Source organism: Poecilia mexicana, unplaced genomic scaffold, assembly GCF_051168715.1.
Source record: "Poecilia mexicana isolate PSO_F unplaced genomic scaffold, ASM5116871v1 scaffold_8, whole genome shotgun sequence".
NCBI classification, from domain to species: domain Eukaryota; kingdom Metazoa; phylum Chordata; class Actinopteri; order Cyprinodontiformes; family Poeciliidae; genus Poecilia; species Poecilia mexicana.
Genome location: NW_028263377.1, coordinates 6,984,193 through 6,999,908, shown reverse-complemented (window position 1 = coordinate 6,999,908; position 15,716 = coordinate 6,984,193). Strand labels below are relative to the sequence as shown.

Below are 15,716 nucleotides of genomic sequence, written 5' to 3'. Positions count from 1 at the left end.
TATTATGGCGTGTGCGTCAAGAAACCCCAAAATTCAACGTCTCAGAAAATTAGAATATCACGTCAGACCAAATTAAAAAGAATGTTTTTAGCAAAAATGTCAGGATTGTGAAAAGTACATGAATTTCTATGCGCTCGGTATTTGGTTGGGGCTCCTTTTGCATGAATTATGCTGTGGCCTTGATGCGATCAACCTGTGGGATTGTGTAGGTCCAATGGAAGATCAAGTTGCTTTGACAGCTGCCTTCAGGTCATCTGCCTTCTTGGGTCTGGTGTCTTTCATTGTCCTCTTGACAATAATCCATAGATTCTCTATGCCAGGGGAGTTTGCTGGCCATTCAAGAACAGGAACACTATGGTCATTGAAGCATTGAAGACAATGTAAAGCTCAAAAAAGACAATTTTATATAATAAAATTGTCTCTTTAATATGCGTGGATATAGAACTCTGTGTATCCAAGCTTTTTTGTGGCTTACTGTTCTGGTTGTGTAGCCGACTGATCCAGAGTTCAAAGGCTCAGAAAACCTTTGCAGGTGTTTTGAGTTAATCAGCTGATTAGGTTGGGATACCACGAGTTTCCATTCATGACCTTTTGAACAACAGTCTAATTCACTGAGACTAAAATTTTTGTTTTTCACCATCTGTATGCCATAACCATCAAAATCACAAAAAACCAAGGCTCAGAACATGTCATTCTTTGTGTGACGAGTTTTACTTAAGATGGCAGGTAAGAAATATTACCCTCAATTTTCAAATTTTTATTTATGTTTTTTAGATGTACGAGTAGAATACAAGCGAACGCTTAAAATGTTGTCGGGTGGTTTTCATGTTTGCGGAAAATATTTAAATGTAACGCTTCTTTGGCAGCACTGATGTTGGATAAGAGCTGCAACCATGCAAAATTTTTATTTTGTTGCAGCGTTGCTAGTTTCCTGCTCCTCTGTTATCGATATATCTTCTGTTTTCTCAGTGCTGTGTGGCTAAGTCTAATTTCTTTTTGCTGCACTGCTGCTAACACAAACTGTTAGATCTGAATCGGCACACATTTTATTCAAGTCGACTTTAATCAGTATATCTGTGCTGAATTTATGTTGTCAGCTTATTTAGTTGAATTCTTACTAATTGTGAAGATAATTTTGCTCATCGGTTAATCAGAAAACATTAATGAAATAAACTTTATATCAGATCTAACAAAGTGGCATGCAACGCTTTACTCTGAAACCACAGCTAAAGAAAGAAAAAGAAAAAAAGTAAAAGACAACCACATCTGAGAACACTGGCAACCACAGCTTCATCGTCAACATGTTCAGTTTTTTAGCAGGGTGTTAGCATTAGCAGCTAACACCCTGTTTAACAGCTAAGCTAGCTCAAGCTGTTAAACTGCTAAAAAATATTTTTCCAATGTAAAAAGTTTCATAATTGGAAATCTTACGATATTAATTTGTACAGTTAATGCAATTTTTTTGCCTTTAAAATAGCATTTGTTTTATGGAGAGAAAGAAATGAGACTGATAGTCTGTGAAAGTATCGATCTCCTCCATATCCTCCCTCAATTAGCTCTACTGTCTGAAAAAATACCTGACTCCGGACCAAAAATAACCAATCAGAGCCAGGAGGAGGAGGGTCTTCCTTCTGTCAACCAATCTCCTGTGCTTCCAGCTAAATATGCTAATAGTGGAGAAACAATTTACCGTTACAGAAAACCCGTTTATCCGCCGCCATCGGTGGCCATGCTAACTAGCTTTAGCATTCACAACAGGCTCTGCTAGGTAATAGAGAGAGAGGGATGATTGACAACGCTGAGGCCCGCCTCCTGGCTCTGATTGGTTGTTCCTAGTTAGAACTGGGGGCACTGGGAGGAGAAGAAGGAATTTGATTTTTTTTTTCACAGATCATTTGTCTCATAACATACTAACATACAATTGGAATATATGTAAGTAACTTTCAATTTGTCTTTCATTTAATCCAATTTAATTATTGGATTAAATGAAAAATGTTTTCTCCTTTGTTTTTGTAAAGTGCCTTTAGACTATATTTGTTCTTAGTTCGTGCTATAGATGTCCTGAATTTAACCAAATCGTATTATTCTCACTGAAACACGTTGTTTTTGTGGTAAGATTTAGAAAACGAACACATTGAATGTTATTTAAAGACTTCAAAATATAACAAATTACATTTTTGAGATTCTAAAAACATTTTAGCTTTCATATTTTAGCAATATGTGAGAAGTTTTATAAATAAGCAAAAAGCCTGAAGCAGTTTTAGCATGTTACAGTTGTCATAGCAGGAGGAAAATAGCAACTGAGAGCAGCTATAAGAGGTGCAGTACTGCTCATATTAGATATGGTCAACTACATCACCGTTTCATCTAAAAACCAACCTGACAACATATTCAGTAAAAAGAAAAAAGAAAAAAAAAAAGCTGGAATTGATTTTTTTTTTTTTTTAATTGATCCAGATTTTCTGCTCACACATAAAATCAGGAACTTGTGTTTCCCTTTTCATGTCCTCCAGTATGTTAGGTAACAATATTATTATAAAATATATTTAACTTTAATAGTATGCTTCTGGGACAACAATTTTTCAAATCAAATTTTGAGTCGATCGTTTTTAAGAAACTAGTCCTTTAGCACACTAACTATTGCTCATAGGTAGGTGGCGCCCTTGCATGGTGTATTCCTATAGTCTAAGTATGAAATTTAGTTTTTATGTTGGTATAAAAAGACGTTATCTGGGGCCCAAGGCCTCATTGAGCTGAAACTACTCTTGATAAGGATATTAATATATAATGCTTTCTTGAAATAATGATGACATTTCTAAGCTCCTTTTAATGCAAACATGATATTTAAGCATGCAGGGATACCAAGATAAAATGCATAAATGAGCAATGAAAAAAAAACAACTATACCTGAAATTTCACTGAAAAGCTTAAAAACAGAAATATGCCTATAAAAAACAAAAAGAACTGAGTGATGGTGAAAGAAAGTACTTTCAGTTCAAGGCTCTTTTTAACAAAATGATTTGGTATTTCCCAGTTGCTGTGTGTGGAAACCAAAATGCAGCCAGTGGAACAACTTTCATCAGTGATAATTTAAGATGGTCAGTTGATAAAAGTTGCTCAGATTGATGTCCTCTTTTTGTTGACGTCTTGTCGTTCACTCAGTCGCAACTTCTGCAAACATAAGTCCTGATGTCATGTTTTACTAAAGGGAATAGTTTTATTTTCTTCTTGATTACACGGTCTTTTTTTAATATTGATGTCATGAAATTACACAAGTTCTCTTAGCAACGCACTGTCTTTCCTGTTACGGCCACTCTGGGGAAGATGGGTAACTTCCAGTAATGCATAATTATTTCCTGTTGTAGAATGGTTGAATTTAAAAAAAATCAAAATGTATTATAACTATTTGTTCTACAAAACAAAAAGGAAATATTGTTTCAAAGGTTATTTGTCATCTCTTTCCATGGAAAGTGCTCTACAATGGCCTAGATGAGAAAAAAAAATAGGTTCCTGTTTTGACAAAATGTCTTTTTAACTTGGAAAACTGCTGAGGACGACTTCCTATAGGACACTGGTTATTCAAAAGTAAAACCTAAATTTCGGGTGTTTGGCTGAAATGTCCAGTCTGTTGCCTGTTCTGATCTCAATCTTTTCAAAGGTCAGTTGAAGGAATAAAATTTAACCAGTTTGTAGCATTGGTAACGCTTTATTTGAAGGGGAGACTGACATGACATGACATGACACCTGGTATGAACACGAAGGAGACTTTGAGTGTTTATGACTGTTGTCATGAAGTGTCATTCGGTAAATAATGACACTCTTAAATACAAAGTTGACACTTTGGATCGACTTTTAATTCAAGCTATAATGGAACTTTGCATTAAAAGTTTCATTATTTACTGAATAATGCGAAGTTGGCACTTTTAAAGAGCTTTTAATGCCCTTTCTGTGCACCTCTGTGTTAAAAGCGTCACTATTTACTGAATGACACTTTGTGACAACATTCGTAAACATTTCTGAAGAATCGTTCAGTCGCATTTTTGTTGTTGTTGCTTAAGCAATTCAGATATTTTGAAGAAGGATAAAAAAAAGCTGAGCGTCATCTGCATAGAAGTGATGACATTATGAAATCTATTAATAATCTGTCCATGAGGCTACAAAAATGGGCCCAAAACAGGAGCCTTGTGATGCCAAGACAATGTTTTTTGGGGTTTAGTCCCCAAAATCCTCTGAAATCCAGTCGAACTGGCAAAGCCTGCCTCATTTTGTCAAATGCTGCTTTTCATTGTCATCTGATTTGTCTATTGCTAAACCTCGATGCTATGCAATCCGTTGTGTGTTTCTTGGTACATTCAAGATCTATGCTAAAACCTTAGGCCAGAAGTGAGGTGAACTTTCTTTCCCCTTTGTCTGAACATGAGCAGAAGCTAGCAGGGGGCCAGGGCTGTACCTGAACCTGATTGGCTTAGATGACCGCTCGCTGTCAGACAGAAGGCCACGCCTCCAGCAGCAGCTGTGCATAATGTAAAACCACTTCAGCAAAAAGACTCAGACAGTTCCTGTTTTGCTGCACTTGCCATCTTGAGTGTGCAGTTAAAGGGTCCGTTTAAAAAAAAAAAAAAGCGCCAATAGGAGGATGTGGCGCTGGTATTTCCCCCTGCTGGCGCCTCTCAGCTGTAGTTGATAAAGGATGATCCAGGACGGCCATAATTATTGGTAAGAGTTTTGTTTTTCTCAAATAATTTCATTTCCTTTGGAAGGAAAAAAAAGATGTTATTTGTGTTATACTCTGTCTTATTTAGGTGTTTTAAGTTACATTTCTGATATATTTATTTATATATATATTTTAGTTTTACTACACACCCTCTCTACAGGAGAAGCGAGCCTCTTTCATAAAGCTTACACAACAACTGCATACTGTTTTTCAAGCTCTACATGTTTCCTGTTCCCCTTCCTATTAAGTCTGTGCCAGTTTGATCAGGACGTCACACATTTGTGCGCGCATGAATTTTGATCCTTTAAGGCTCAATTAAGCAGCCTAAAGACTTGGTGAGTCTTCAAACCTGACGACATGAGGCCTCAGTCGGCGTTTTCGTTTCGTGACAGGTCAGGTTTTACACAGAAGTGCCAGACAATGCTGCCTGCCTGTCTTACTTACAAACAGATCGCCACCTGCTTCCTCCATGGACAATTCACCATCTGGCTTTGTCGAAGTGGGACATTTCAGGCACTTTTGAGGAAGGAGAAGTTGAGTGGAAAATATATTTAAAAGTCACTCTGTACCTTGATGTCAAACTGCTGAAGGCTTGCGGTTAAGCGGCCATCTGCCACAACTAACTAGTGGTTTGAAAAGACAGGCGAGAAGCACGGAAAAGAAATGAGAAACTGATGTAAGAGTACTTTCTCTATTGTAGAGAAGTAAAAAAAAGTTTAAAGGAATGGAAGGGCAACGTTTAGTGGCTGGTAGCTATATGTCAGCATCTCTTCCAGGAAGGCAGAACAGTCAAACAGATCGCCAGGCCAGATGCAGTTTCTGTGGAGAGAAAACGCATGAGAGACAACATCAATCGACTCTTGAAACGACTAGTAACGCAAAATTGGAGAGTAGTAGGAGAAGAAAGAAGGTGAGTGAGAAGGCTAAAATAGAATAGAAAAACCCACAGTGCGGAAATTCAGGTGTGAAAGTAACAACAAGCAAGTCGGAGCGTGTAGATTCACACGAGGTAAAAATATGACAACAGAAAATAGCCTAAGAAAAATAAAAAAAACTCTCATCCAAGAATTGACTGAGTTGGATAATTTGTGGTCAAGAGGAAGGTAAAGTGTACCCCAAGGTACAAAAAAGATGTTATTAAAGCTACAGAATGCAGCTTTTACAAAAATATATTTAAGACCGTCTTTGTTGTGACAGTAATATGAGACAGATGATCTGTGAAAAGATCACTCTCCACCTGCTCCCTGACCTACTACTGCCTCCTGAAGAAATGCACTGCTCCTGACCAGAAACAACCAATCAGAGCCTGGGAGAGTGTGTCAGCGCTGTCAATCACCCTTGTGAATGTGCTGAACATGTGCTAATGGCGGAGAAACAACTTACCATTCCAGGACAACTATCAATCCACCGTCATCGGTGGTTATGCCAACTAGCCTTAGCATGATTGACAGCGCTAAGACCCACTTCCTGACTCTGATTGGTTGTTTCTGGATAGCACTGGGAGAAGAGAGAGGAGCTAAAAAAAAATTCACAGATTATCTCATATTGACCTTGTCACTGTTTCAACAAATATGCAAAAAACATGTTTTTTAAAATAAGTCATATCTTGCTGCTTTGAGGCAGCACTCTTAAGAACTATACTCGGTAAGCTGTTTTTTTGTTTGTTTGTTTATTACAACTGGATCATATTTTTATTTAAATCGTTGTAAATACCCTTCCGGTTCCACTCATAAAGCATGTTAAGCTCAACAACAAGGCTGATTAAAGTCCTGTGGAAGAACACTCAGTGTAACGTACAAACAGGTCAGGGAATGAACGATAAAAAGGAAGCAAAAAAAATCTATAAAAAGGAATAAAAAAATTAGCATAAGAAGTCTATTCACAGTGAAGGGAAACTCCATCAAGTTCCAAATTTCCATTGTCAGTAGAACCACTGAAAGCATCTGGTCTGACGATCCGAGGGAAGAAATTGGACTAGAATCATTTTAAATTCAATTCATAGAAACAAACTGAAATGTTGGAGAAATGTTTATCTTGTTTAAATGGACCAGTCATAAAAATCAAGTGGTGGCATCAGTAGAGTTAGGGAAGCTAATCCCAAAAAGCACAACGTCACAGTTATCTTTTTAATAGAAAAGGTTTGAGTTTTAAGAAACGCCATAACCAGAAACGGCTGGATTTCACCCCAAACTCTACTTGACTATGAATTTTTTATCCCCAATCATGTCAAATTTCTTCCTTAAGTCATCCACAGATTTATAGTCCTACAGGCCGAATATTCGTTCTTGTTGACATCTGGTCAGTTTTTTTTTTTTTAGTACAGTAGGCCCAGCCCTGGCTATTTTAATAACTTTGTCAGTGCCAAACTGGTATACTTGAACCGCAACCTTCGAGTCACTGAGTCAAATATGTTCCTGAAGATTTTACAGCTTGGTTACTTTTTTTTTTATTGATTTTTGAGCTTTTAAGGGTAGCTTGATGAAAAACGTTTCGAGGAGGATCTGAAAGGAAGTAGACCTGTAAGGTTTCCATTCCAGGTCTGAGTCATAAAAAAAATCAGATGTGGACGACTAATTTTAAGCAGAAAAAGTAGAAGCTGTGGCGTCCGTTTTCCACCAGCTCATCTCCGGTCCACTCCGATGGTCTGTGACTCACTAATGGGAAGTGTCAGGCTGCTTTCAGTGCTGACATCTGCGTCCGAGCACTTGTTTTCTGCGTGAGCGAGCCTTTCATGTCAAGCTCGGTCTGTTTTTGTCGCTGGGATGGAGCAAACAATGATTATTATTTACTGACACCGTCAGCAACAGGAAGTTGGGTCGACTGACGGGACCTTTTCGGTTCACCAGGAACAGAGGCAAACGGAAAGGACTTCCTCTTTGTTTGTCTTTTTCTACTTCTTCTTCTTACATCTGTGGATGTTGGGATGGTCTTACAGACGATGGAGCAGAGCTCGTGCACGGAGGATCGCATCCAGCATAGTCTCGAGCGCTGCCTCTGTCACCTGGGAGTCGACTCTCCCGACAAGAAGCTCTGGAATGGTAAGACACGAAAAATATTTGCTTTCAGCGTTAATGTTATAAAACGAACGTCTGTAGGATGAAAAAATATACACATATAAATTATGAGACAACTAGCTAGATAAAGCTAACTGCATGAAAACGTCTTGTCTGGTTAGAGAAAGTGGGAAATGAAAGTGGTGACGCGCGCGCGGAATCATCCCACAACAGTTTTGAAATATCTAGTTTCATTCATAAAGTCACAGAGAAGAGAAACCGGGGTGTGGATGATATGGGTGGCATTCACCACTTCTTTGTGTGTATGAATCGTCGGAACAACCTGTTAGCGGATTTATATAAGAATGAACCCCCACGAGCAAACAAAAGAGAACCACGCTCGGCTCACAGGTTGTGTCTGTTTCTGTCTTTCGAATAAGCTGGACTGTGCATAAGCCGCTGGTGTTTGGAGGAACTTGTGAAGAGGCATCCCCACAACTTCCTCATCCTTCTGCAGAAAATACTGCAAAAAACAAAGGAGGTGAGTTAAAAAAACAAAAAAAAAACGCAACCCGCATCCACGTCTGAAATCTGTTTCAGTTCAGATTTTGAATTGTTCCGCAGGTTCTGGAGGAGTGCCAGTATGAACTGGTGGTTCCCCTGACTCTCCTGTTCTCTGCTGCTCTTCTCAAAGTGAGTGTGTGTGTGTGTGTGTGTGTGTGTGTGTGTGTGTGTGTGTGTGTGTGTTGAGAAAATTAAGGAACAAGTGCGGACTGTTCCTTTTTTTCCAGTTTTGTTGTGCATTCAGTCAGCATTTTTTTTCTCCCTTTCTCTTTTATAGAGCCCATATTTAGGCGCAGGATGCGGTGTCCTCCAGGAGGCCTACCTGTTGTTCCACCGGTTCCTGGCGTGGCCCGAGCCTTGCAGCTCGGCCAGCAAACGTTTACTCGTCATCATCGAGCAGGAGATTCGAGCACCAGGTGAAATTCTATATGTTTTCTGTGGCACGCAACTCCAACTTATTTGCAGAAATTTTGACAGAAAATAAAAAATATTGATGCAAAATGTTGCTTGCACCATGAAACAAAGGGAATAATTGATGAACCTCACTGCTTTCTTGTGGATGTTTCCTTCAATTTGCTTTGAGAAGTTTTTAGTTGTGGAGTCTGAACTATTAAAACATTTACAGAGCTATCGGATCCTGTTCACACTTTATTGCCTTTTTATTGCAGGTATTTCATTTCAGCGACTAGTAAGGACAGAGCAGGCTATTTCCTCTGACATTAACTGCTCTAAAATCTTGTAAGTACATAGTTCAGCTTCACAATAACAAAAACGAAATTGCAGATATTGGATACATCTTAACTATCTGTAAATGTTTGTATCAGAGTGGTCCTGTTGGTGAGTCCAGATGCTGACGCCCCCCAGGAGGTCCAGCTGACCTCTGAGCAGCTCAGTACCATGCATTACTCTAGCAGGAACACCATAACAACTCTTATCCTGCATAGCTTTCAGGCTGCTTTCGGTACCAAACTGGACCTGCGGGTTCTCCACGCAGCCCTGCAGGTAAACACACAAAAACACGGATGACATTTTAGTTGTCGTACCACTTTGTCCTTGTCTTTTGTCAAAGAACGTCCTTCTTGATTTAACCTCAGGAGAAAGAGCTGTATGAGCTGGAGCAGCTTTATGAGACGATAACCGGCAGCATGGAGGCGGCGACCTCTGTGGCGGATCACACGGCTGCCAGGGAGGGACTACTCCGCAGCTTGGAGAAGCTCAGAGAAAGTCTCTCTGTCCCTTCTGGTGACGGCTGCTCAGAGACTGGTGAGGCACAAAGACAAGCCCCGTATACAGTGCCTTCCAAAACTATTCTCTTTTTCCAAATTTAGTTGTGATGCATCCTCAAGTTTCAAAGTATTTTACTGAGGTTTTGTATAGCGGCCCAAGACAAAGCAGTGCAGAGGTTTCTCCATATGTATATGCATTTAGGCTCCTTGAGACAGGACGGTAAGCCTTCTGTGTTTTGTCTGTACCACCTTTACTCATCTATAGACTAATATGTCTGGGCTTTCCATTGTTTGTTGAGAAATGGCTCAGACTCCGTCAGATTGGTTGGAAAGTACCTGTGGTTATGACGTCTTCCCACAGTTACTCAATAGGACTGACTGGGTTGACTAAGTTTTGGACCTAAAGCATTCTATCATTTCTCTGGCTGTAAGTTTAGAGTTGTTATCCAGCTGGAAGATGAACCTCCAACCCCCTCTCAGGTTTTCTGTAGTCTGTTGAAGGTTTTCTTCCTGCATTGCCTTGAATTTAGCTCCTTCCATCTCCCCATCAACTCTGACCAGCTTTCCTGCCATTACTGAAGAAAATGCAGTCAAACCTCATGTTGCTTCCACCACCATGGTGGGATGGTGTTTACAGAACAATGTGCATTAGCAGTCTTCTGCAACATATTGTGTTTTGTATTGAGCCCAAAAAGTTGAATTTATGACACATCTGACCAGAGCACCTTCTTCTACCTGACTGACTGCTTTCTCATTTTAGGGTCTTTAGAGAGCCTAACGCTGCCCTACCCCAAATGCCACACATGCTTATGGGATGACGACAATTTCGGTAATTCAACATATTCCATCAACTCTTAGCTGCTGTGCATCAGTATCGTTTCCCCAACTCTCGTTCCTGTCTTCTCGTTCATCCAGATGTTCTAAAAGACCTGCTTTCAGTCGACTCTGACCTGGACTCCCCTCCAGAATGTTTCCCCAAAATCGACGAGGATGACACTTTTGACACTAGCATCGACGAGGAAGACGAGCAGGACTCCTCGATCAAACGGTACGATCAGTTTCAAAGCCATCGGATCTCCACCGCCTCGTCTTCCTCGAGGGACTCTACCTTCTCGGGATACTCTCTCTCCTCCAGTTGGTCCGTGCCGTCTGTTTCGTCGGGAGTGGAGAGCGACTTCAGCGAGGACATGGCGCACGAGGACACCGAGGAAGGGCAAGGCAGCCATCTGAGAGTCAGAAAGAAACCGAAGAAAAAGTCCAAATCCCTCTTGGGGTTGGAGCGCTTCTCCTTGCTCTTCAAGACTCCGCACAGTCCGAGCACATCTCGCCGCGTTCAGAGCATGGGCTACAACGGAGACATCACCAAAGACTACCTGATGACGGGGGCACAGCTCAAACACTCCGGGACCCCCATGAGACATATTCGTCATCTTAATGTGTCTACGGCCCCTATAGATCCTTCCGCTCCCCAGAGGCACATCTGCGTCCGCAGGAGGCCTATTCTGAGCTGCGATGAGGGGAATGAGGCTGAAGCACTGACCGTCGTCAAGGTGGTCACGTTTGGGGGTGACAGAGAGGCTGGGAGGCTCGCTCGGGCGTACAGCGACCTGCAGCAGAAAGAGAGAAGGTGTCCCCAGCTCACAAGGACGTGCAAACTGCAGTTTTACTTTGTTCCCACCAAGAGTAAAACTGTGAGTCCAGGAGCAGGACACATGCCTACAGAAGGGCAGGTACTGCAACCTCTCCACAAGAGATTTGACGCTTTTACTTCAAAGAAATGTTTAAGGCGTCTTACTTAGTTTTTCTTCAATGTGACAGGAGTCAAATTGCCAAGAAGTGGAGGACAGTACAACAGATATAGCCCAGATGTTGGGTATGATGGACCCCTGGTATGAGCGCAACGTCTTCAGCCTGCTGAGCTTGTCCTCCGAAGTTCTCAGTGAGGTAAATGACTCCAGAATTATCATTGTTATGCAGAAGGGAATACAGGCTAGGAGTTTGTTTACTTGGAATAAATAACATATGTTTTTGTAGAACCACCAGAAGCAAATGGTGGTTCTTTTTTTTTTTTTTTTTTTTTTAAGTTTGAATGCAGACTGAAGATGTAAGATTGAAATTTGGTGTGAAGAGCTAATTGGGGTGCCTGATTTATCTCACCAGTAAGGATGATGGTGAAAGATGTAAACTGTCCACTGTTAGGGAACTGTCTTTATTGGACGCAATATTTGACACATTAATTACTTTATCAAGTCATCTATTTATTTCAGCATTTATTGCCAATTCTGGCAGGACCAGTCCAAAACTGGCACTCCTTAGTTGTGGTATTTGTTTTTAAAAGCAAAATTTAGAGACCCCCTGCTGTTTCTTTTCCCCCTAATTTCCCACGACTCAGGCCCCTCCCAAGGAGGACGACGTCTGCTGCGGCACTGGCGCCACGGAGCACCGCCTCCCCCTGCTGGCCGACTTGGTGCTCTATTACTGTAGACACGCCGATCAGCCCATTCTGGTGCAGCTCTACCAGGCTGAGGTCAGAGGTCAACCTCAAGCAGCAACACGTATCAAACACATCGACCCCGCCCCACTGTCTTAAATGTTCTGGTTCCTTCCTCTGCACAGCTGACCCTGGAAGGGGGAGAGAAGAGAAAGGAAGTGTTCATTCATTCCTTGGAGCTCGGACACACAGCTGGAGCCAGAGCTGTTAAATCCATGGGTTGGTCACACTCTGCGACACACACACACACACACATAAACAACAGCAACGAAAGCACACCTGTTTGTGTAGATTCATACGTGTCGCATTGTTTTTTGAAGGCGCTGCGAGCAAAAGGTTGGGAATAGATGAAGAGCGGGAGGCCGTTCCCCTCACCCTCAATGTGGCCTACAACAAGGTATTGTTCCTTTACACTCGCTTCCTGCTTTGCAAACAAACGTTTCTATTTCCGCCAGCCCCAAACTAATCCCGACTGCGTCCTGTTTACAGGTGGCCGTCAGCGGGAGAAGCCACTGGATCCACAAAGAAGCGGTCTGCACCTCCATCAACCTTCAGAAGACATGCAGAGACTCTGAGCAGCTGGGTCAGTCTACACACCTACGGAGCTAAATTGGGGCCATAAAAGAAAAAGAATTTAAAATTGGGGGGAAAACAGCTTTCCTATGAACAACCTTGATGGCCTCATTTTAGCTCAAGCCACACCCCAACTCTGCTGCTTCACCTTCTAAATGAAGTGCTTTAAGTTCATCTTCCAATTTCTTTTTCTTTGTTTGTTTGTGCTTTTTTCTCCTCTATCCAGATTCTAAAGAGGGCCTGCAGCTGACGATGACAGAGGTTGTGAAGAAGCAGAGCTCCAAATCTAAAAAGGGTTACAACCAGGTGAAGGCTGGTTTTATAGTTACAATCTCTACTTTGCAATCCTGTTTTAAAGCCACATCCCTGTAAAACCAGTCAATCTCACATCAGGAACAGTGAACCATCTACACAACATTGCGTCATGGTCAGCTTCTCTCTATTTAGTGTAGATCATGATTTAATCAAGATAAAATCCACCCTCCTGAGAACAAACCTGCATGCACACTTTCCTCCAGTGACGTCACAGAAGGCATGAGGCAACAAGTCAGTTGGTTTGAGTAATTTCATGTGCATATTTTTTGCTTTTTCCTCCGTATTTGTATGTTTTTACACCAATTCCGCATTAAAAAGTGTTTACTTGCGCTCTGTGCAGCTGCAGCAAAACCGTAACTCGAGTTACGGTGAGCGAGAGGCGCAAACAGTGCAACGAGTCGCCAACTCCAAAACATGCAAATACAAAAATCAAAATGCGACAGAAAAACGTTGCAAATAATAAAAATAAAAAATGCTGCAATCACAAGAAAATGAGGCAGAAATACATTCATTCAACAAAACAAAAAATGCTGGAACTGCAGATGAAAATAGAAGAAAAGGGGAAATGCAGCAAGTATGAAAAGCTGCGAAACAGAAGCTGATGAGGCCACAAATTAGCAAAAACCACAGCAAGTATGAAAGTCTCTGCCACAAAACTGGTTCCAGCTGTGCAGTTCAGTTCTTGTACCTCTTGTGATGTCATTAACAAAAATACAAACAGAGCCGAGTTTTCAGTGGGTTTTCTTATTCACTTCTGTTTAATATCCCTTTATTTTGTGTAATCCTGTGGAGAAAGTCCATACTTCTTTACCCAGCTCCATTTTTATTCTTGTTCATTCATCAGTAAAACTTGTGGATAGTTTCTTTAAAAAAATGAAAATAAATATGGACTGACTCTTGTGTTGGGGGCAGATCTTGATATCAGAAGTGAAGGTGGACAAGATGCAAGTGACTGCTCAAGGGAATGGGAGCACGTTCGCCGTTTGCCTGGATCAAGACAAAAAGATGTTCATCCAAAGTGTGAAGAGGTAACTAAGTCTGTCGTTGGGTCGAGAGAAGCGGAACGTGTTATTTATTTATTTTTTCCCCATCCAAAGCAAGATTTCTTTAAAAAAATGCGTTTTTAAACGTTTGTTTGTCCGGTCTTTAGGTGTGAGGTGTCGCTGTGCAGCAAACCAGGTAGCAGTTCGGACTGGAGGTCCTACAAAACACTACCGGGCCAAATCCAGCCCCTCCACCCAACGTTCTGCTCCCTGCTCTGCCTCCCCGTCACTGCCTTCTCTGCGGGGGGTCAGTGACCCCTGACTCCATCTGACACATCCAGAACCCAAAGAACACACAGAGCGGGAAAATCAAAGAACAGGGACAAAGAATGGGGTTTAACATTTCATGTCAAGAAGCCAATGTCTATTTATTAACAATTTAACATTAAAAATACGTTTTGTGCTGTTGATATGTACATATCGTAATTTAGAAAAGAAAAAAAACAATTGACCATTTTGTGTTAACACCTTGGTGTTAAAAACTGTATTTTTTACTGCCTTATGTCAGTAGTTTTAAAAAGAAACAAAATTCGGTGCTCTGATGGCGTCTTGGTTGATACCAAAAACTGGTAAAGGTACACGTTGTAATATTTCCAAAGTTTTTTTCTATGTGTGGTAGTTTTTGTCTACTCAACAAGTCAGATGAAGACGTCACTAATGTTTCCTCAGTTCCAGCCAGAAGTAGACACTCCTTATGGCTATGATTGCTGTAGTAATGTTTTTTTTGTTGTTGTTTTTTGTTTTGTTTTTTTCTGAAATGACGACACAAGACTTTAATGACTTTTAATAACACGAATCGGGTTAAACAAGTTTATATTTATTGTGATTTTTGTGGTAGTTTTGGTCAAGTTGAAGAGTTTAGAGGTAGTCCTTCTTTATTTATCAATCCATCCACTTTGTGTAGTTCAATTCAGTTCAGAACTACGTGGATGGAAATTAAATGTGGTCCCACCACCGTACTAACTCGTTAACACTGTTCTGATAGGTGAGAAATTCTAATCCCGGGAGAATATATTTTCTGTCGTTTTGGCCGAATAGCTCCATAATTGTACTTTCCAAAGTCTTTTTAGTTATTCAGAGTAAAAGGCAATTATTAAAGAATTGTAAGTCTGAGATTAAATTCTCTCGCACATTATTCTGGCATTTAGAAAATAATAATTCTGATAATCCTAAGAGACCTAAAACAGAAACGTTTTATTTGATTCTACGTCAGACTAATGGAAAAAAATTTATTTGCAAATATTTGTCCATCCGGTTCTTGTTTTTACAAATCACTGAAGCTGGATGGTATATAAGAAACAGTTCATTAAAAGCCAATATAGTATTTATGCGTATAAAGACTAAATTAAAACTTGCTGCCTCTACTGTGCGTCACTAATTTGCCGACATTCATAGAAAACTGACTTGGTGACATTTTTGAATTTTGTTTTAAAGTCAATAACCAATATATTTGTATGATCATGTAAGCTATTTATTTCCATGTGAATCTAATCAACAGTCGTAATCATATAATTTATATTTAATTAAATCCTAACTGATTCTCAACTCAAATAAAACCATTTTTTTCCATCACAAAAGATTTCTTTTTTTTAGCCTTATGAGGACAAAAAATAGACATTTGAATTATTTACAAATGTCTTTAAATTGACATAAATTCAGTGAAACACATGAACATAAGCCTACAGCCAGAGCTTCAATAAAATAAATTTGATCAAAACAGATTCGTGTGTTTGAAAAATATGCACTTTACCTCAACTTTACAATCACACACTACTTTGTTTTGATTTATCACATATA

General features: G+C 40.4%; 1 protein-coding gene across 4 annotated transcripts; it reads left to right on the top strand.

Moving 5' to 3' along the window:
• Positions 1-534: 534 nt before the first annotated feature.
• LOC106928752 (phosphoinositide 3-kinase regulatory subunit 5-like) lies at positions 535-15,496 on the top strand. 4 transcript variants are annotated; one of them, XM_088008128.1, is made up of 20 exons: positions 535-726; positions 4,425-4,716; positions 7,650-7,752; positions 8,148-8,248; positions 8,332-8,400; positions 8,549-8,687; positions 8,940-9,009; positions 9,096-9,273; positions 9,366-9,534; positions 10,258-10,326; positions 10,413-10,545; positions 10,633-11,227; positions 11,316-11,441; positions 11,890-12,024; positions 12,114-12,207; positions 12,309-12,385; positions 12,478-12,571; positions 12,788-12,867; positions 13,789-13,904; positions 14,027-15,496. In XM_088008128.1, the coding sequence occupies exons 3-20, from the start codon at positions 7,653-7,655 to the stop codon at positions 14,172-14,174; spliced, it is 2,493 nt and encodes an 830-aa protein (XP_087864254.1). In that variant the 5' UTR covers positions 535-726; positions 4,425-4,716; positions 7,650-7,652; the 3' UTR covers positions 14,175-15,496. The 4 variants fall into 4 exon arrangements, with proteins under 4 accessions (XP_087864254.1, XP_014860705.2, XP_014860707.2 ...); XM_015005219.2 differs by having other exon boundaries at positions 10,413-11,227; XM_015005221.2 differs by lacking the exon at positions 4,425-4,716 and having other exon boundaries at positions 10,413-11,227.
• The last annotated feature ends 220 nt before the right edge of the window (positions 15,497-15,716 follow it).

Bases quoted from the DNA above. Each gene is read 5' to 3' on its own strand.
- LOC106928752 (XM_015005217.2), top strand. From the start codon at position 7,638: ATGGTCTTACAGACGATGGAGCAGAGCTCGTGCACGGAGGATCGCATC. The intron at 8,249-8,331 runs GTGAGTTAAAAA...ATTGTTCCGCAG, and splicing joins TACTGCAAAAAACAAAGGAG to GTTCTGGAGGAGTGCCAGTA. The intron at 13,905-14,026 runs GTAACTAAGTCT...TCCGGTCTTTAG, and splicing joins TTCATCCAAAGTGTGAAGAG to GTGTGAGGTGTCGCTGTGCA.